Source organism: Pezoporus occidentalis, unplaced genomic scaffold (assembly GCF_034315485.1).
Source record: "Pezoporus occidentalis ecotype Australia unplaced genomic scaffold, CSIRO_AGI_Poc_V1 ctg35, whole genome shotgun sequence".
NCBI lineage: Eukaryota > Metazoa > Chordata > Aves > Psittaciformes > Psittacidae > Pezoporus > Pezoporus occidentalis.
In genome coordinates, this window is record NW_026915483.1 from 4,880,052 (window position 1) to 4,902,888 (window position 22,837).

Here is a 22,837-nt window from a genome sequence, read left to right on the forward strand (position 1 = left end):
AGTAAAAGTTTAACTGCAAAGTGCATGCAATTAACAGAAAGCCATCAGCTATTTCTCTGGTATGTAAAAATAGCATTAAGCTGCATTAAATGCACGTGTAAGTATCTCAGTTGCAAGAAAAGGGAGGAGATATGCAAAGCACTCAGATATCAAACAATGATCTGTGGGCCAGATGGAGGAATAAAACAATACATATGCTAAAATTTGGAAAAGTTCTGTTAGGCGTCTGCCAAGGCTCACCCAATCTATTTTAAGTGCTTTTTGATACATTAGCTTAGTGTTTGGAGTTGTACAACTGATGGTTATTACACGGGACCAGAAAGCAGCGAAGCGTTGGCGTGCTGCAGCTCCCCGATGCCGGGGCAGCTTCCAACCGTCAAACACAGCACCCTTATCCAGCACAGGGCCGCACCAAGCAATCCCACACTGGTTAGCTTTGCATCTTTTGTAGGGAAAAACAAATAAAATAAACTAGAAATAATTTTACAAGGTTCAGGGAAACAAGTCTTTGAAAAGCATAATTTGATTAAAATGCTCCTGGGCAGACTGAGGAGCAATGGTGTTATACAACTGATCTAGCAGCATGTTTCCCAAAACCACAAGTGCGGCAGCAGACGCGGTGTGGGCAATGTGAAGGACACCACACACCCTGCTTTGGAAACATCAATAAAAAGAAGCGCCGCCTGATAAGGCTTAAAACTGAAAGTTAGCAACTCCAGGTCTGAGGCACGGCTGGTGTTTTTTCAAAGCTGATTACAGAGAGAAGTGACTCAGACAGGGGGGCACAGAGTAACTGCTGGTGATTTCTTTGTCAGGAGAGCGAGTGCTAAGGGATCAGGCAGTGCGATGCTCTGGGTTGTACCTGTACATGATAAATAGAGATGGCTGGGCCAGTGCCCTGCTCTGGCTGTCACAGCATCACCGTCACCAGCCCCAAAGCCATCACACCCATACCAGGTGACATGAGAAAAGACAGAGAAGCCATGCTGCTGATGGTTTATCGGATGCACAGCTGAGCATCCAGGCTTGGCTCGAGTTTCCAGCTCCAACCTGGCTCTGCAGCGAGGAAGCTGCACGGAGGCACCCAAGCTGCTCAGACCATGGGTAACAATATCAGGGACACGACGGGGCTTGTGTACATGGAGCAATTAAATACCTTCTGGGAGGAAAGACCCCAGGAACCCCGTTTCTTAAGAAAGAATGAAGTAACCTAATCTAACAAAACTCTGCTGATGGTAAATTATAACGAGCTAAAAGCAACCGCAGGGCATAAATGAGAGGAGCCGACACGGATGAGCAGATTTCACGCTGGCACCAGTGCAGAACGAATACCAGGGACTACATGGAGAGAGGCAGGCCAAGAGAGGATCAGGCCCATGGAGCATATGAACTGCAGGCTGAACTGTTTCATCTCGAGCATTAATAATGGACCAAAGTCTGTAATTCTTAATTGTGCTGAATCCTAATGCCTTCATCTAAGGGCCTTGGGATTTTGATGGAGGATCAGCTGGCATGGAAGATAACAACAGTAAAACACAACATATTAAGCCTAACCAGCAGATCAATGGTCTGCCATGCTATTCCTCTCACTTCTCTTCAGAGCCTTCCCCAGATTCCTTCCTCCTGTGATACTGGTGAGAAAATGTCATTTAAAAATCCCCTTGTTTATTTTGTTTTCCTATGAGATGGGTGCTTGCATATGTGGAAGGACAAGACTCAAACATGGATGGAAAGGATATAAAGACAAGGGATAAACATGGGACTGCTGGCAGATGGACAAAGGTCTCTTGGACATGCAGCCTATACCTCCAACTCTTCACCTCTTGCAAATACATGTGTTTCTTAAATGAATATGTCTGGACTTTCAGTATCTCACTGGTTAACATACAGCCTCCACCATTCTATTGCTGCCACAGTCAAAGAACAATGCCACAGGATGGGACCAGCAAAACACAGGTGCCGGCACCACTCCAAAGCACACCCAGACCCTCCTTGGTTCAAGACCAAGCTGGAGCAAACCCTGGTCACTGCAAAAGGCCACCGCACTGTTCTGCTTTTCCAAACCATCCCACATAGGGCACATTCCCAAGCATGCAGGTTTTGGGATGCCCACCGCACATCAGGTTATAAAGTTAGTGCTAACCTAAAGCGACCAGGCACTTGTTTTGCTGTTTTTAAGAAATTAATCTAGCTTCCCCCAAATAAGATGCAGTGGAATGAGATGGAAAGCGGGTTCTGTCCTTGACATTTCTACGCACAGCAGATGTACTTAACTGGCTCCCGTTACTTATTTGTTTACTTGTGTAGAAAAAATGCTTCCTACTGAAGAAACCCAAATGCTGATAAGATGATGAGAGGTTTGCATGCTGGTTGATGGTCTCACTTTCGTTTATCCTGAGCGAATACAAGTATCTATAACAAAGTATTTCCCTTAGGGTACTGATGACTGAGGTATGTTTATTGCACTGAGTGAATTTATATATATAATCAGCACAATAAACATTATTAAATTGTCTGAGTAAAATCAAAGCATGAAACACACAGTCAGTGCTGAATTCTAATGATGCTGAATGCCCATGATTGCACGGGGAAAGGATCTTAACAAGCCTTGATTTGAGCTTTGGCATCCGCCTCACAAATCACACGAAATGTTCTCTCTTTAATAGTGCTGAATATTGATAAATGTCTCTGCACGGCACAACAGGGAAGTTGGTCTCTATTGGCAATCTTTACCAAAGTGTGTTTTTTCCTTCTCTACACTCAAGGGTTTACCCTGAATGATTTAATTATAATTTTCCTTGTGTAAGACAAATTAAAGAGGAGAGTAGGAGTGTCATACCAAAGCAGATTATTTATCTCCTTAACAGATTGCTGTGCACCAAACCCCAGAGCTGCTGCTGCCGCTACTTACAGAAACTGGGCGAAATGTGGGACAAAAGCATAGATGTAATATACATTTAAAGCCCAAACGAATGAAAGCATTAACCCATTCTTTCCAGTTGGAAATTGTTTCAGTCTTGTGAAAGACACACACACAGAGCAAAAAGAAACCAAGCACCACGATGCTCCCTAGCCCCTGCCCAGGAAGCCTCCTGCTTTTGAATGTGGTTTTGCTTTTCAAACACCCTGGGGTGACTCTGGCCAACCGCCTGCCACTTGCTTTTTGCCACAAAGGAGAACTTTCGCTCCAAGCACGGCAGCTCCACAGTGGCCAGCATCACCAGTGACACTAAGAGCTGTATCCCTGCAGCCTGTGCAGGACTGAAGCTTTGCTGTGAGCACCATGAGGCTGGGCTGGCAGCACGGTGCCATATGAGCATACCAAGCAGCCAAGGACCTTTTTCCTGGTATTTTAAGCCCTGAGTTTATAACCAAAGCATGCTTTTACCCCAGATGTACGGCAGAGCTGCTGCTCGGCTGCTCACTTTTACGCAGGTCAGTCAAGTGCCTCCTGTCTAGCAGGTCTGCAGCAGCCTCCCAACCCGATCTGTGGGATCAGGAACCCTGTAAAACACAGCTGAACTATCCCAGTGACATGTGCCAGAGATGACAGTGATGATAGTAACTCCCACATAACCAACTTGCCTCCTGCAGCCCACTCCTTCTCAAAAGCCCGAGAGGAAGGGGGAGAAAACAGCTTTACAGCACACCCTAAAAGTTAATGTTACCTGTATATGATTATTTATTGCTGCTGGGCAGTCGTTATGATGTGGCTGTGCTTAACTGTTAGGACACTTACAGCTTTTACTATGTGCTTTTTATTGTTGCTTAAATCTAAATAAATAGCTCTTGGTTATATCAACAGCAAAGCTCACAGCCAGTTGCACAGAAGGTGCAGGAATGAGAGGGGGGAAATCATAACCCCAATCCTGCCCTGGCGAGCCCAAGCTACGGGGTTGTATGATGGGAGGTGGAAGGGCTGACATCTCCCTTGTAAGCCCTTCCAACATCCCCATCTGACCCGAGCTTGGGCTAGGGACCACCTCCATGTGCCCCTTGTATTTGCAGACTCAGTTGTGCTGAACCAGCTGGGCTCAAGAACAGACACGGATTTCAGTAGAAGTCTAACAAACTCATGCTCCCACCAGACCCATGACTTTTTCTAGTCTTAATCTTTGTAACCAAGAAAACTACCAAGCCCCGCTCATGCCTGTGGTCACGTTTCTGTAAATACACTAAAATTTCACCTTCTGTGAGCCTTCAAATCTGTATCTGATGGCAGAGCACAGCAACTCTTTCCTCACTGCTCACACACCACCCCAAACTCCCTGCCTGTAGATAAATATCCTTTCAGAAAGGAAACCAGTGTAACACATCTCAACAAGAGGAGTTTCTGTGTCATATGAAATCCAGGCAGGCACCACAGTGCCTGATGAGACTGCAAAAAACCCCTTAAGTGCATCAGTAGGCATTCTTCTGCGTGTAGTCTCCTGCTCTACTTATGGATAAAGATGTAATTCAATCACTGCAGCAAATGGATGATATAAACCCTCCATGTACCAAACAGAGGCAAGATAAAGCAAAATCTGTGGTTCTCTTATTTGTTAACCTAAATACACCTATTTTTATATTTTGATATTGTAGTAGAGAACTCAGTGGATATTTAAAAGAAGTACAATGGCAAGCTTTTAACAATGCAGCTACCAATTCAAGCACAGAGGATTTTAAGTGTTCTAAACTAAAAGAAAACCTCAAACAATACAAATGGCAAGTTTATGCCTTCCTTATTAATTTATTTGGAACTGGACTAATAAAAACTTATGTATCACCTTGTTTGTAGATCCCAGTTGCCTCCAGGCCACAATTACAGGACTCAGACACATGGATTTACAGTCTGCTGAAGAGTATACATAGAGAAAATTCTTACTTCAGAACAGATTCCTGTATTGCCACTGCATTTCAAACTAAACAGCAATGGCATACTGTTTCCTCACTTAGACTGCCATTAGCAGACAGTACATGCCTTTATTTAGTGAAAGAAGATCCACTGCACTGTATGGGTTTATTTTATATACTCGGTAAGAAAAACATAGATAAAAAATTTATTGAAAAGACATAAACCCATCTTGTTCAGCTCCGTATGCAGCAAAAAGGGAATTTAATTGTTTAATAAACATCAAATTGTTTTTAGTATCCCATGAAGTCTTCATGAAAACCATGTCCTTGACACTTGCATGCACTATAAATGTATACACTGATGTTACCCCACGTGTCCTTGCAATGGATATAAAATGACGCCTTATACACACAGCAGTTCTTCCAACAGTGGGTGTGCTCTCCTTTAAAATCTATCTATTCCCAACAGCACCATTTTCTTAATATTAGAAAGATATAAGAGGTATTTATATAGCTTCCCTATCAATCTACTTTCAGACCACCAGAAATATAAACTCTATGGCTTAAAAATTCCATTAGCCTCTTTCTAATGAATGAAAGGAGGACAGAAAGACAAAGCCATCAGTTTCCATAAAATCCAGCTTTCACTAGTGTCTGCTCTAACATTTCTAGATGGGCAAAGGGACTCTCCTGAATGCAAAGAAGCACTGCCCTCCCTGCTGCGCCCATGCTGCTCACATGCTCCCAGACACCCTTCTCCTCCTCCTCCACAGCCAGCAGTGATGCTGAGGCTGCAGCAGGAGCTGGGACCCATGGCCCAAGCTCCTGGGACCGTCTCTGCCTCACTGTAAGCAAAAGTTATGTTGTTAGACACGCCTCAGTGAAATCTGGGGGTGTAAAGAAACAAACCTGCAATAAAGCATCCTTTGGAATAAAGCAGAGCCTGCGCCGAGAAGCACGTCAACAGACAACCCCTGATTTAAGCCACTTCTTGTAACAATGCAAGCCTAGCAAGTATAAATTAACTCACACTTTAAAAAGCCAAACAACACCCGTTAGCTAATTTTATCAGCAGTTAAAAAAAAAAAAAATCTACTTTGTTTTAAAGAAACGCAGTGAACTCAAGCATATCCTGTCACGTGAAAGCAGGTAAATACAGAGGGGGAAAAAAAGGGGGGAAAAGGAACATGATAGACAAGAATGGGCACTGAAATTTGGCAGATAAACAGGTGGTGAAACAGCCTGTACTGACCAACAGATTTCATGCCTCACCTCCAGCCTGCAAATCCAAAATGCATCAACTGCACCACCACCCGTGATGCAAAACTCAAAAAAACCCAGCTTACGCTCTTCACACTTCTCCCAATATGCTTATCCAATGCACTACTAATTAGCTAATTGTGCCCACATTGATCCAATTAGCAAGCCATACAGATCTGAACAAAAGGAGCATATTCTGCCCAGTGGAGACTCTATTCAACCACACCAAAAACAGACAGAGCAAGACATGGAGGACAAAACCGAGGCCAAGGCGGTTGGCCACTGCTCCCAATGATTCTGCCATCATTTCGGCACACTCTCCAGAGATGCTCCCGGGTGGAAACCCCACCAGCACCTACCTCTCCCGTTTAGGAGTGTGGACCGATAGCTGTCCATTAGTTGAGGCGTGTGGGTTGATGATTAAGGAGGTCTTAGACGGCGCAGAGGAGGAGACACAGGTGGTGGACAGGTCCAGGCTGCTGTGGTTGTTGCTGGCTGCCTCCTCCGCTGTGTGCGAGCTTGTCACTTCCTTCCAGAGCTGCTGCAGTTCTGTTGGAATCATGCCTGAAACAAACAAATTGGATAATTAAATCAATTAACAGCTAATTCGGCCGTCTTCAAACAGTAATTAAATCAAAGAGTCAGTAAACAAAGCCTAGTGTTAGGTTTGTGTGTGTGTGTTTTTGCACATCTATTTTTTTTAATAACTAAAGTCTAATATTAAACACTGCGCGACTCTGCTGAATCTTCTCATATGCCACCTGTGATACCTGTGTAACCCAAGACGCAGGCTATGGGTAGGGGGATCCACACAGCACAACACCACATACATACGCTTCATTAATTATTATTATGTGTTTTTTAGACAAGAAGCCCCATTTCCAGGTCCCTACTCAGGCAGAAATCCCTGTGAGCTCACAGCCAGGCCAATAGCAAAGGTGGCCAAACGTTACTCTGCAGTCAGCTGGAGAAATTTATTATTTTCTTTTCCTTTTTTTTTTTTTGGCTTTTTTTTTAAGGAAAGTGAATACTTTCTAACCTCTTTTGAAAAGAAAAGAAGGTCTTAGGGAAAAAAAAATACTCAGCTTTATTATTATGACAACATGAACCACAATATGACTAATTTTGTGCTTAAGTTTTAAATGATGACAAATAGCTTTGTTATTAAATACAGTTTTTATTAATCACTTTTAGACATAAATTATGAATTCATATTGTCTTCCTGAAATGCTTTTCAAATTTTAACAGTCAAATTGATTATACTATGATTATTTCATTAACACACCTATCTTTCTCATTAATTTTGGTTTCTCGAACTGCTCACTTAATTGATGGATGTGTCTACTGAAAAACTGTATAACTTTCTACACAAGTAACACTATTATTACTGTCATTTCTTAGATCAATGCTAATGAGCCATTCAAAAGTAAAATGAAAACATAAAATAAGCTTCAAGAAATCATAATAATAAAAAATATGTATTTTTTATGGTGTCAAAATGGACACCAGGTTTAGTACACAGCAATCAGTAAGTAATACAAGCAAAAACTCTGCAAACTTCCAGGCTGGAAGAGGAGCTGCACGCGTCAGCATGACACAGGCTCAAACTGAGATCATGTTTTTGGATAAAGCTTGTGTTTGTGACATGATCAAACAAGTCAAGTTGCTCTCACTGAAGACTAGCTCAGTGCTCTTTCAGAGAAGGCCATGGGAAAAAATTAGCAGTAGAGACGCATCACTTAAATATTCAGGGTAAAACAGATTAACAGAAGCCAGTGTCTGTGTGTTTTTAAAGAGGTTTCTCATCACTGTGCTCCCAGATCATCACTGGGATAACTGTTCATTGTTTCACCATATTGTAGCACCGGAGCTATCCTAAGGAAACCTGCCATTTTCTGAGTGTACAGCAGCAGCTCACATAGGCATGTATCTCACCAAACCTAAGGTATCGAAATAAAAAAAAAAAGGCAATATGCATTATATTCATTTGAAACACATAATAAAAAATGCCAAGGTCTAAATTTAATTTATTTTTGTCATTTAGAATACAATGGATAGATAATCATCTCAACGTGATCAGCCAAACATCTTTACTTTGCTAAACTGTTAAAGATTTTAATTATGCTAGCTTTGGAGAGCACTGGTCTAATGAGGCGATAGACTCCAGAGAATCTAAGTGGTTAAGAACTGTGAAATGAGTCTGATAGGATTTTTTTATATTCACCGTGGATCGTTTGCATATCAAAGAGGAGTAAATTATTGCACGACAGACCAATAACCTTCCCCGCCTTTCTGAGAGTAGCATTAACAAAAACAGTCAGTCTCCAGTAACGGTTCACTACAAAAAAAAGCTAAAATCCTTAAGTATCTGCAATTAATATATATTATGAAAAAAGGCTTCAATTTATACGTTAAGCGATCAGATATTCTTTGGACACATCCGTTTCTCTAAAGCCACGCCATTTGCCTTTCATCAGACCCAAATGCCAATTACATTCTGATGGATTTTGTCCCAAATGAGCATTTAGTTATTAAACATATTCAATTATTACTTGTCCCTTGAAATTAAACCTCTGAGCAAATTAAACAAAGACAAAGGTCAGTACACAAGCCTGTGTCCTGTTTTGCTGTGTCGGGCTATTATTTTCAAACACCTTGCAAAGTGACAGTGTGGGATGTATTTTTAGCCAACACGCTTGACAGGACTGTCTGCACAGTAACAATTACCTGGGAGCACGGCTGACCCTTACACCACTGTTTACTCAATTGAAACAATAGTGAATAGACTTGTCTGTTGATAACGTATTGATAGGAGACCATATGAGTCGACACCTATTTTTATTTTCCAGAATAAGCAAATAGGAAAGAATAACTGGCCTTTTTTTCACTTCTCTTTTTTTTTTGCCACCACTCCCTTATCTGGATTTCTGCAGGTTTTTAATTAGAGGCTGGCTGGCATCCCCTCTCCCTGTTCCCCTTTCTCCTCTTCCCTTCCCATCTCCTCCTGGTCACTTCTGGATCTACTAATGCTTTATTTATGGAAGGAAAAGCTTGCAAGTGTTACAGCTGTTAAAATACATACACACAATATTTATACCTACATACACTTTTATGTTTATATGCAAATCTTCTAGAAGTCAATAAAAAGCTGTTTGGTCTAACTTCCTATATAAGTGTAGCTCGTACTAGTACTAATGATAACTATACCAAATACTGAAAGGAAAACAAAATACACCCAATTGTGTGGGGAAAGAATGCTGAGGATAATGAGGAGGATTTCAGGCTGGGTGATGTTAATTTAAGGAGCTAAGTGTGATGTCATCCTCATCGGAACAAAATCATCACTTTAAAATGACAACATCAATTAATTGATAAAATGAAATCTGGAAAAAGCCCTTCTCCTCCTTCCACAAATTTTGTTCTTTTAGTATAATTCTGGAGAGAATTCCTACCAAGCCTGTCAAACTGGGCAGCTGAAAGCTGCGCTCATTACTCACCCAGCAAAATGGTTAAATAAAATAATAGAACAAATGGTAAAAGCAAGTCAAACAGATCCACGAACACTTGCAATAAATTATGTAATTTACCATTGAACAATTTCATTTTAACTGCGAGAGCTAAATTCCAAGTCAGATTCCCAGAACTGTGCTGCAATTACCCAAGATCGCTGCTGCTGGTGCTGCAACTTCCTACATACCAGAGCGGGACTGAGCCCTGAAACTGCCAAATCCACGGGAGCAATCAGGCACCCAGATGTCTCAGTCCTATTATTTTCACTCACGGGTGATCTGAAGTGCGATTTGCAGTTTCATTTTGCAGCCACTAAAGATCCAGCTCTCGCAGCTCAGAACAGTGCAGAAATGCGGTTTATTTTTAAATTGTCACTATGTACAGATGTAAAATCTAGATTATAGATGTGTCTAAATACAAAGCAGCAAAGATTACACAAATATAACATTAAAGGATGTGGTATTTTGTGTAAGACAATGGGCGAGCACTAAAAACTAAAATGAAACTAAAATACTGCTTTGAACAATGTATTAGTTCTGAAAACATGAGAAAAATATCACTTATGAAGCAGCATTCTCTCCTTAGAAACATTTATTACCATTGCAGATACTTAAGAATAAAAGCAAAATGCTTTTAACCAAATTCACAGCTACATTTACTAAGGGGATGCGGTTGTTTTGTATGCACACTTACAGTATATGCCTCAGTCTTGCAAACTGTTCTGAAAATAAAAGGGCATGATGTATGTAATTCTTTCTTTACACTAAGAAGTGTCCATTACCAATTATTTTAAACTATAGCCCTGGCTCTTCATTGCATTTTTCAGCACAACTTGTCCCCTTGATTATGAAAGAAAATGTAGGCACAGGTTTAAAAAATGTATGTTGTGGGGACAGTTGACAGATTACTGCTCACGGAACTCAATTTCCCAACCCCAGGTATCACCGGCTCAAAGACAAACAGAGTTGCTCAACCTCTTTGTGTCCTTGTACCTCCATACCCAGGTGACCATGTTCAAGCAAGCAGAAAGTTGATTTAAACCTCATAACGACATCAGTTTTAAGCCATCATCTCTCTGATAAAGAAAAATAAAATATCATACTGTACTGCACCCTGCCTGAATTCTCAAGTTACTCCTTCCTCCCTCCACCAGCCCCCGGCTCTGGCCTCCCCCAATGCTCACAACTCATTTCCCTGCAAGAACCAGCCCTTTCTGCTTATGTTTATGTCATCTTCAGTGTGCAAGTCAGCACCCCTTAGGTTTTAAATACGCTTCTTCATGAGGACTAATAGTTACACTACCCTGCTAACCATATCAATCAATGCCACGACTGCTGAATTACCTACTGGTGTCTCCGATGTGTTACCGCACAGATTACACTTCATGCATCACCACATTCATTTCTTTCACATTACACATGAGCGTGTCTTGTCACTGCCCAATTGCCCTCCTTTGGACAGCTTAACTGATGTACTATACAATGAACCTTACCGAGCAAACTTAATAGTATAGGAGCTGTGGGAAAAATTAGAAAGGTTGAAGCCTGAGTCCGGAGGGTGTGTGGGAACACCTTGGGATGCTTCCAACAATAAATCTGAAGCATAATTAATGCACGATACAATATTCTGCATTATAAATGGCATTTTATCTACGTGCCCTTTTTCCTAGACTCGTTTCATGCCTTCTCCCCACCAGACCGTGCATCGACAGTGACTGACCAGCTACCACCCCAGGCCTGACCCTCCAGCTCCAAGCCAGGCACCACCTTCCTGAACATCTGCCTCTGACTCATGCACAGGACTAGTCTAGACCTGGTGTCCAGCTTTGGGATGATGTAAAAGCTAAACTGAGTCTCACAGAGAGAGGTGGTACGTCCCAAAACTTAGCCTTTTAAAACAGGCACTCAAATTCCTTTGTGGATCTGGCAAAAATAAGCCTAAGTAAAACATGCCAGCTGCACACAAAGCACTCCTCAGTTTTGTTTCCATTTACCCATAGAAGTTAATATTCTCCAGCTACCTCACCCTCCTTTTTGCAGCTATGGACACACAAAAAAGGAAGGTGAAGAACAGAAGCAATTTTGTCCTCTCCCCCAGATTTAACTGTATAGAGCTGAATGTAAATTCATTATATGGTTTAGCAACTAGTAGCAGCCCTAAGGCTGCTCTGAAGAGCCCAAGTCATTCAGCCAGAGCTGACTCAAGTTGCTGAGGTGGAATTTTAAATTTACTATGGAGCAAGGGAATGAAAAGGCATGATCACTCAGAAATGCCAACATCATGGTTGAAAGACCTGGTCGTCCCTAAGCCATGCCAACTTTCAACAGGCTGCCTTAACCACAGCAGCCAGAACTCAACCAAAGGTGTTAAAACGTCCCAGGCCTTGCAGACAAACCTAGTTTAATACAGAACAGTAAAGTCAAGCCCAACAGAAAGAGAGAGAATAAAAGCCCCAGGTTATAATCACTGTCAGAAATACAGAGATTAAGTAGTTATTGCTTTCAATGTATCAGTGTCTTAAAAGAAAAATAAAAATAGGGATTTCAGCAAAGCAGTAACTTCTGGCAGAGTGCAGGGTGAATAAAGATGTAGGAGGATCTAATTGTCAACAACACCATTAAAATTAAACGGAATTAATCTCAATTTGCCTCAGTGTGGAGGGAGGAATGAAGCTATGATGCACACAGGCAGTGAAATGAGGGCCATGTAAACAGGCATGGAAAGAAGACACTGCCACCTCTCCCTCCCAGCTGCTGCAAAGGGCAATCCAATTTCTACAGCTCGGCAGCGTGCAGATCAGAGTTGCTCTGCGCCCGGCTCTTTGCCAGGCTGGAACCAGAAAGGGACCAAATAGCATATTTAAAGAAGGAAAAGCTGCTCTCACGCTACCTTAAGCCATGAACTGAGCACCAAGAATCGATTAAGATGCCTCCTGTGAAGGATGTGAAGCCCAGATGTGTACAACCAGAAGCTTCAAGTCCACCAGACTGGCTGTAGTTGTGCAAGCCGCATCTGACTCCGAACTGCCTGCCTCCCGCTAGCCAGAGCAGTGCCCTTCTCAGAAAATACCTCTATAATGCCTGCCCTGCCTGTCAGTGTTTTTCTGTGTTTATTATTTTACGAGCCTATGAGATCTGTCTCTGTCTTACTGAGTGACAATTCTGTGTGTGTGCATTCATGCTATCGCTTTGCCAGACACCCGGCCACTCCCAAACCCCTCACCAACCTTGTGCAAGGGGCTGCAAAGGCAGAGTAGGCTGGCCAGGCTGGATTGTCAGCAGCCCCTGACGCTGCAAAGACAGGAGGTGCTGCTGTTGCAACTGCTGCATCTGTAAGAGTTGCTGCTGGAAGGCCAACTGCTGCGTAGCCACCTGCTGTTGCTGCGGCTGGAAGAGAAAAGATGCACATTTGTCAATACAAAGCAAAGCGCTAACAGAGGATTTACAGGGCTCCTCGTCTCAACACCCTTCAACTGTTGATCACAGTCACCCACTATCAAGGCAAGCTGTGAGCCCACCACCCCGTATCAAAGACCCCAAGGCACAGGGCTGCAGTCGATTCCCACCTCCAGCGGTTACTTTCATCCTACCCAAATCTTTCCTCCCATCCCAACTAACAATGTATGCAGCATCTCCTGATCCACATGGTCAAGTTTTACCCCAGAAGCCTCTGTGTTTCACTGGTGGGTAAAGCAAACACTGCTGGCAGCTCTTAAAAGTCCTGTGTAATTCTGAGGCAAAAAACATGTATAACTTGAGAATCACACCGCATCATCACATCACACTTAGATATAATGAAAACCAACCCTGTGCTGTGCTCTGCTTGCTTCATCCATCAAGCCCCACAATACTTTGTTATGTTTGGAATAGTCTGTGCTGTGTTTAAGGCTGCTACTTCTGCACTTTGAAAATTTTAATTATTCTCACTAGAAAGAAGATGGAGCTGCTCTACTCCACAGGGATGTGAACCCTGAACCTCCGAGGTGTAAGAGAACATGTTGCTTTTCTCACTACTGTACCCAGAGAAGCTTTTAACTACTCTGTTTATCACTTCTGACATAAATAAATGAGAAAAAATCAGACCTTTGAAGAAGAAAAACTTCATCTAATATTGTTAATTAGCCATGACAAACGATGAAATAACATTGTAAATCTTTCATAGAAACAGCCACTAGATTTTAATTACACACATTCATAATTTAGCAAACAACATCTTACTTGAATGTGAGTGTTTAATATGTACAGTACTCCAGGCTTCAGAGTCCTTAATTTTGTGCAGTTAAGGAAGCCTCTAGGTTCTGCTTCCATGCTCATCTCGTATTTTATTTGCTTTGTTCTTTAAAACCCATGAAAGGCTTTGCATTTTGATAAATATCTTTTTATTTATTGTACAATGACAGGAGGAAAACTTTTGTTGTGTAAAACATCAATACATCATGCCAGTGTTTAGCAGTACCTTGTGCTAGCCAAAAAAAATTAATGTAGATTTCCTTAGTAATTATCTGAGTGATAGAAAGATAATACAGTGCAGTAGTACAATAAATAGAAGGAAATTATCTAATATCCCTAATCTGCTAGGAATCATATCAAGGTGGAGGTCTTATACCCATTATGGCTAACAATTATGGAAAGAAAAATTAACTCTTTCCATAACAAACCTGCATACTTTCACAAACAAACCCCAGCCAGACCCCAAGCTTTTTGTCACCCTTCCCTGATGCCAAGCCAAAGCATCGCTGGCCCCATTCCCTACTGGTGTCAAGCTGGGAAAGAACTCCATCAGAGCTGCAGGCACAGGACTGACAGAAACAGCCAGGGGATTGCCCCCCACCTTCTTCTACCACCATGCCCCATCAACCTTAATGGGGCAACCAACTGTGTACCCACAACTGTACTGACAGCCTGCCTACTGACAGTTAAGTCAGTCTGTCTACTGACAGTAAGTCAGTCTATTTATCTTATTTATAAAATCAATTTCTCTTCTTTCCAAAGGAAATCTAGAACTTCAAGAACACAGTTAAACGAACAAGTGTTTAGATGTTCTGAACCTTGGAGACTTTTCATTTCTTTGCAACAGCTTGCTCAGACAGATCCAGCTGCTGCAACTATCTACAGCAGCACCAGATGAATGTAAGCCCTAGCAACAGTTAAATCAGGAGTTACTGTTTGCTTCCATAAATATTCATTTTGTAAATACGTTTATATATATAATAAATGGTATTACATAAAAATCTAGCTACAGTAAGCTGTGTTTTACCCATTTGCCATCTGACTGTAAAGTTAGCATGTTCTTCAAGAAAACCAACAACCTTTATATAAATTGACTGATGCCCATAGTTGTCTTCTCAGCTGTCCTAAGAAAAACTCTTGAACACTCTCTACTCTGAAAAGCCAGGATATAAAAGTATACAAGGCCCATTGTCCAAGAAAGAATTTAAAAGCAAGACACATTGCCAAACTGTGCTCCCCACCCAGTTACCAAACACAGGATACAAGGCAGTTTGTTTACTTCTCACAATTGAATGCATACAAAAAAGGTCTCAGTGCAGTCCTGTTGTCAGGTCAGTAGTCAGTGTTAAAATGCTGAAATATCCTGATAAAACTTGCATTTTTGATCCCCTCCCTAAAGCTTCTGTCAAAGGTCTGTTTTCCTTTCTTAGGTTACTCCCTACTGCCTAACATAAACTGTCACAACTGCCGGAGGACAAACGCCCCTGTTCGGCACACTGCCCGCTCCGTCCAGCACCACGGCACACAGCGGGATCCTTCTGCAGCTCTGAAGCCCCCCTTGCCTTGGGGACACCTGACCTGGCAGGGGGAGAGGCAGCCCCATGGGCAGAGGGCTTGGATCTCACCCCAGCACCTCTTGTGCTCTGCTACACCTCACAGCCCTCTAGTAAAACCCACCAGACACCTTACTGGGGTCTGTTTGTCATTCTGCTTGGGGGACAGATCCCTTTTACCAGTAGGGCTTGGGAGATTGGTTGTGTTTTCCCTCTTTCACGACAGTACAATAGGACAAGGCAATCACAAAATGACTTGGGGGACGCAGGACATGAATACACTTGTTCCATCTGTCAAGGTACAAACTCAGCCTTCGTTAGCACCGCAGCCACTCATCCCCACCATGGCACTGATTGCCATGGCACCCCACAGCCAGCTGTTAGTATTGGGAGGGGGGATAATAAAAATAATACTAAAAATAGAAGACCACCACTTGCATGCTAATTTAGCAAGAACAACCTTCTTAAGGCAGGAAAAATGGGGCTGAACAAACCTGTGGGATGAAATGCAGCGTTGAAACGGGCCTCTACTAAACCCATCAGCAAAAATACCCCCCGACCCCTAGAAAAAGCTGAAGGACTTGGGCCCCTTGTTCTCTTAACAGCTATCGTGTTAAAATGCTCTTCTTGAAACAGGAAAAGAGTCCTTTCTTATTGTTGCTTTCGATAGTGTAATATCAGAAGTGTGACCACAGTAAATCAGTGTGTTAGATATTGAAATGCCATCACATTGTCTAACTTCCCTTCTCGTCTTTTTTAACACAAAGTATTTTTTTCCTTTAAGCTCCAAGCCCTCATCTTTGTGTCTGAGATGCTCTCCTGTCTGACAACAGCAATTTAGAAGAGTTAACTTTTATCGTTCATTCTGCTGTGTAACTTTCCCCTTCAAATTTCTTTATCTGCCCTCTGAGCTCATCTGAACTTTCATGTTCTCCCAGCATGCAGGCTTGCATTCAAAACTATGTCTAATAGACCAAATAAGAGGTTAATAAGAAGTGGCAACAGAAAGAAAAAATACAATCCCTGGTAACTGATAAGAATGACAGTGGCAGCCCTTTATTGTTTGTCTTCAAATATAGAGTTAAAGATCTTTAAAAAACTAAATTTTGACGCCTTTGAAAAGAAAGAAGCACAAAATAACAACAGGGGGTTATTGCCTGCCAGCCACAGGGGAGAAGCTCCATAATTCTTATTCTCCCTTTTGAAGGCTGTTAGAAATCTGATTCAAAAAAGCAACAGCAGAAGGAGAAAGCCTCTTGAGGCTATCGCCATTTCCTGTGATCATGCATAATGCGTTTCAAAAGTGGGTTTTTACCAATTCTGTTGATCAATTGCACCTCCTTCATATTCCCTCTTTTTTCTGCTGTGTTTACATCTGATGTGACTCAATGACAAGCGCTGTCTGAGACTGTGAAACAGACCTGTCATGTTGATTTATGGGCGCATCAAACCACGACTTGTCCAAACTGAAGCTCGCAGTTCATTAATTAGAGAGTTGTGACTTTGAAGTCAGCTTTCAGACTGTGGTTTTTAACATTTGGCTTAATTTATATGCTCTTGAATGTGGATCTCTAAGGAAAAAACTCAAATTCCCTTCTTGTCTTTGAACTTCTTTTGACCGCACAATAATCATTTCTTTGTCCAGAGTGATGCCTGCATCCCAGAGTCATTAACGCGCATTGAACTGCCACTGATGAGTAAGCCCTACTGAATTAGAAAAACAGCCAGCAAAACAAAGCTGAGAGCATTCTGCACAGTGATATCTCACAATTACATGCCTTCCCTCCCTGTGCCATTTCCATTTTAATTACTGTTAGTCCTTTAGATTTACATTTTAGACACTTTTTAATCTGTTCCCTTTTTATTATAGTGGCGCCCGTAAGCGTGCTATGGTTAAGGTTGTGTCAGCGTTTCCATTATAAACCCCCTATTTTCAGGGGTTTATAACTCAGCTGGAAAAATTCACTCTGGTTTGTAACTTGGCACAGGTGGCACAATTGCCGAATCTGGGGGGGGGGCAGAAACCAGTGTGTGCTCCGAGCACCACCACTTGTAAAGTGACACACAAACGCTGCCGCCACGGCAGGACATCACACAGTGTCTCATGCCAAGAAGCAGCTTTCTAGGATCTACCTAAGCCAGCACTGATGTCAGATTAAACATGAAAGCCTCCAACTCCTTGTGACTAGAGAGGTGAACTCAGTGCCTTAAAAAGAAACTTAACTGCACCAAAACTAAATTTAAGCACACCAAAACCAATAAAGTTTAGGACATAATGGGTACTTTGAAAGTGTATTGAAAGGACAGGCAAAAACTACTCTGCCCTGTCCATGCCATGGACTATGGTGGCATCAGAACAAGGTCTGCCACCACCACACCATGAACAGGCAGCGTTCCCATGCTGTCTCTCAGACCTCATTTCTTGGTGCCACCACCAACATTGCTACGGTGTGGTTCCTCCTGCTAAACCCGTGCTGCAAAGAACGTGCAAACAGAACCTCTCCATTTGGAAACTGCAAACCCAAACAACATCTCAGCATTTTGCTCTGTTAGAGAGAACAGCACCATATCTGGGCCTGCCGCCTTGCCCCCTCGCCTTTACAACATAACTAACTTCCAAAAGCACTCTCCCCAGATACAATCTAGATGCTTGCTCTAGTACTCGTACCAAACACCAAGGCATGGTCCCGTGCTATAAAATATGTGGCAGCAAGCAAATGGAAAGCACAGAAAAATACAGGCAAAAACAGGACAATAACTCTAACTCTGAAAGCTGAGACCCGATAGAGTCAGTTCAGTTGTGCAATTATTTATAAGATGAATGACAGTTTAATAGCCACTAGACAGTCCCCGGGGACCTGTGGTTCGAAAGTAAAATGGGTATTGTCTGTACCTCTTTAGGCTGTTTTCCAGCATGTTGTTGCTGTAAAAGTTGAAGCTGCAACTGTTCCTGTTGTTTCTTATAAAACTCTTGAAGCTGCTGCTACAAAGAAAAGGAAGGATGGTAAGTAACAAAGTAGAGAGCCAATTCAGTGTCCCTTTTTCGTGTAACACACAAACTGTGATTTGAAAAATAGCATCCTTTTATCTGTAATGGTCTGACCTTTAGTTTGAAACTCAACAATAAATTCAGTGCACACTGACTATTCTTGGCATTATCGTTTGAAAAGTAATCTCCAAAATGAACTGATGAAAAACATACCATTTTCTACACAAACTAATTAAAATAAGGCATGGAATGACCTTTGATTGTAACAACAAAGCCAAAATGCCCTTGCTGAGAGAGCCTGGCGAATCTCTGTTGTGAAACACATATGCTTTCTAAATGATAGGGTTTGACTGTATTAAGTGTTGTTCAATACATGCATAGACATCCTGGAAAATAATCTCCTCCTCCCCGCTCTCCAGATGTGCACAGCGCAGGCAGTGCTCTGGCGTGGGCAAGAGGGAGCACACAAGGTCAGGGTGGGGTGGATGCTGATGCCCACCCAGGATTCTTGAGCCCCCACTGTGCCCTACCCTACGATAACGGAGCCTTGGGGCTTGTCAGCGGCCAACTTTGAGCTGAAAAAGGACCACAGGCTGTGAGAAACACTGACACACCACACGGCGTACGTTGGCTGAAGTCAAGCCAATTAAGGCTTGCAAACCTCTTCACTTTTATTGCCACCATCTCCATAGTCCTTTATGGTGCCAGATGGACATAACAAGGTCTAAAATGGGAATTATCATGCTACTACCTTGTTTATTCCCATTAGTGAGGGCACACCAGGCTTTCTGGGGGATGCAGGCAAAAGCAACACGAACATCTGCCGAAATCCTGACACTTAAATATGCATCTGTATTATTTAGCTGATCTTGGAAACACTCCTAGCACTGCTCCCTGGTTTTGTTTCCAGTAGCTATTTCTAGAATTAAAAACAAGAGCAGTCAGTTCATCCCAGAGCACTGCTGCTCCAAGGTTCAGATCTGAGACATGGGCAGCTTCTTTCCCTGGGAACATTTTGGGAGGCAGCAAACAACTGGAGCTGTTAAGGAAACAATTACCTGTTGAAGCATGAGTGCCTGCTGCTGTTGGAGCAGGACTTGGAGTTGCTGGGGAGTTAGCACTTGTTGCTGGAGGATCTGCTGCATTTGCTGGGGAGTGATCACTTGAGGTGTCATCATAGCCACCGACACTGGAACCTGAAGCACAAGAGAAGAGGGAAGAGGGGGTCAGAGTGTGCTGCCACAGCATCTGCACATCACTCAGCATCCCCGGAGCCTGGCATGGAGGGTATTGAAGGCAAGAGTCCTTACAGCCCACCACAGCCCACACCAAGGTACCAAACACATTCTCCTGGGGACTAAATTCCCCTTCTGCAGAACATTATTGCGATGGGAATTCTTTACAGCAAGCAGCATGGTAAACCCTGTTAAGATTTATTTTATTTTTACAAGAAATCATCAACTGGGTCCTTTCCCTCCCAGAAAATCCTTGCCTTCCGTGCAGAAATCCAGAGCTGAGTATCCCTCAGCTGATGGGATCTAGACCTTATTACGACAGGTTTTTAAGAAAATTGAAGGAAGGCTCAGTGATGTGAATAACAGCACTAGATTCCTATGCAATTTCAACAGAGAGGCCCTACCACGATGTCTTTACCATTCCACATTCACCCAGCATACAGATGTCTTCAATTCTTTCATATTATGTGAGATACCATTAAAAGCCGCTTTCCATGACATTTCAGTGACAAACAGCTACAGTGATGAACTTGATAGCATTTCATATTTGCAACTGTTAACACATTTCTGCACGGGCATCTTTGCAAGGAACCTGTACACTGTATCTGAAAGGATGATGTCTTGTTCAGATAAAACACTGACATTAAAATGACAGGCTGTCTTGGCCAAGGTTACACAAATTGTATTCAAGCGGATACCTAATGACAATGCTATGAATTCTGCAAGCTTTCTAGAATGTAATTTAGCTATTCAAAATAATCACTGCACTTGTGTTTAATTTGCAGACTACATGAGAACCATTTTGTCAGTCCTAGTAATGCAAGAAGACTATTTCCCTAGAAACCCACCCCTCTACCCTCCACCCAAAAAAAGGGAAAGAAAAGGAAGGGAAAAAAAAAAACAATAGAGGAAAAGACAAAACCCATATGAGTTTTAACAGTAATATTTAAGCACCTTACTTTTCTATAGTTTCAAATCAAATATGTGACAGCACAAAACTAAAGGCAGTAAAGGATATACTTTGCTAAAAAGGATCTCCTGTCATCTCATGTGTTACAATAAAAGGTAATAATATGTTTAGCACTTTTTCTGTGCACCACTTTAAAAAAAAGCAGCAGACAATAGCTGATCAGGAGATAAAGGAGTTCAAAAAAATATCTTCCAGTGTAGTAGTAAGCAAGAGAGAAATGCGGTATTAATTTTATGTAACATAATGTCTTAATATGCAGTTTATCTTGACTTTTTCACATGATTTGTCCTGTCATTTGCATAGCAAGCTCTCATTCCTAATTTCACAGTCATTATGCACTGATGTCCTGATTTCTCAGCATCACTAATTTTGATGAACTAAAAATGGTTCCTGAAGGTCAGACGCATGTACACTGCACATCTCCCCATGTTGTTGTGTACACGTTGTGTGCCAGGGCCAGCCACTGCCTTAGAAACACTGGTCTGAGGAAAGCCTAGCAGAGGCTCGCATGCCTTCGACATCCCATTAACGCAAACACGGTGAGGTGCTCTGTGCATTCCCCATGGCACGGTGTGTTCCCACATAGCTAATGTGGTCCAGGCTGCTGTTAACACAGCAAATGGAGATTTAATTATGGGTCAAATGCCAGTACCACTGAAGCCAAGTCTCTCGTGGCCAGCACCACTTGCCCATGCCTATGGGAAAGCCAGTGGCTGCTGCACCGTGCCACCCCTCGCCATGTAGGACCAGCTCTGAGGACACTGAGTCACCAGGATGGGTAATCCCATTAATTCAGAGTATATTAATCCATAGTCTTTTCAAAAACTTTCCTGGGAGTACAGAATTATTTAATTCAATGGTGCCGTCACTATCTTTGGCCCGAAGCATGACTCACCTTCATTATTCTCATCCCCAGAGAAGTTTACTTTACCCTCGGGTTTGTACTACCTTTCATTGAAGTTGGGCCGAGCAAACAGAAGAGGAAGCATGTTTAAGTATGTTTTCTGTGCCCTTCTTGGAAAACAGACAACACAAATACTCTTCAGTCAGATTTATGACGACAAGCAGGGATACAGACAGGAATAGGGTGGGGTGCTGTAAACCCTACACATCGGTGATTAATACGAAGGGCCGCATTCTGCCGTCAGCTATGCAGAGGCAACTCCCATTCACTTCCACGGCTTTTTTGCACGCTTATCTTGGGATAAATCTAAGGATTTGGCCCTGCCTTTGAAAACTGGCCATGTACTTCCCGGTGAAGGATCTCTCAGCTGCGCACTCTTTGCTACAACAGAAGCACTTAACCAGCAAGAAAAAAATATACCTCTATTTTAATATATATGGCACACCCAGGAGTGCAAGTTTGCACTGATCCGTGCATTTCACCATCTGAAACCACATTTTCACACCACATCTGCACCTCCAAAGAAGGCCTTGCCTTCCATTTATAAACACGGCTAACAGCCACATTTAGTCGAAGTTTATGCTTCAGCTTATCACAAAAACAACTTAGAGAAACCTTTTTGAAACAAATTCAAATAAACCAGAAAGTACCATGTTAGAAATGACACACCCCTCCAGAACAAGTGCAGGCACACGTGCGGCTGAAGGACTTTAAATAGTTAAGAATGATGGCCTATATATCCACTCTCTTAACTCCCAACGTCCAACTTTTTCATGTAGCTAGTCCCTGGTAATACCAGGAATCAAAGGGCATGCAGCACCAGCAATAGGCTATTATAGCCCACACTTTATTACCCATTACTACCGAGGTCATTAGCGGTAAGAGTGATTGTACCGGTCTTAACCTATTGATCATTGTAACTACTATCATTTAATCCGGTGTTGAATGTCTGGAAAGCTGCTAAAGGCACACAAGAGAGAGTGCTTTAGCGATGAGAAATATAGCCAAAGCTTGGAAATTACACTTTGATTCATAAAATCTAGCCAGTGGTTTAAATCAATAGTATTTAAAACAGTCATGTAAGTTCTTAACTACAGCTCTCTAATATTTATGGGTCCCTTTCTGAGTGTATTCAGTCAAAACTAAACTTTATTTCAGATACTGTGCAATATACTTTATATTACGTTAGATTAAAAAAATATTTATTTCTGATATTTTGTCTGATAGTAAATGAAACCTAAACTGAGGGCTATAAATTAATTTTAGATTTCTATCTCTCAGATGCCAACTTAAATGCGTTGCCAAAAAAAATTACAAACCAACTTTAAAAATGGCTTAACTGTTTAAGTAC

General features: G+C 42.2%; 1 protein-coding gene across 22 annotated transcripts in view; it reads right to left on the reverse strand.

Moving 5' to 3' along the window:
• The window catches only part of FOXP1 (forkhead box P1), a 386,145-nt gene that overhangs the window by 55,398 nt on the left and 307,910 nt on the right, over positions 1-22,837 (reverse strand). For 20 of the 22 annotated variants that reach the window (XM_062630323.1, XM_062630333.1, XM_062630321.1 and 17 more), the window contains 4 exons: positions 19,436-19,573; positions 18,282-18,371; positions 12,833-12,992; positions 6,456-6,660 (listed from right to left, as the gene is read on the reverse strand). In XM_062630323.1, the coding sequence (XP_062486307.1) occupies positions 6,456-6,660; positions 12,833-12,992; positions 18,282-18,371; positions 19,436-19,573 (593 nt within the window). The remainder of the gene's footprint in view (positions 1-6,455; positions 6,661-12,832; positions 12,993-18,281; positions 18,372-19,435; positions 19,574-22,837) is intronic. The other 2 variants (XM_062630334.1, XM_062630341.1) reach the window with 1 other exon arrangement.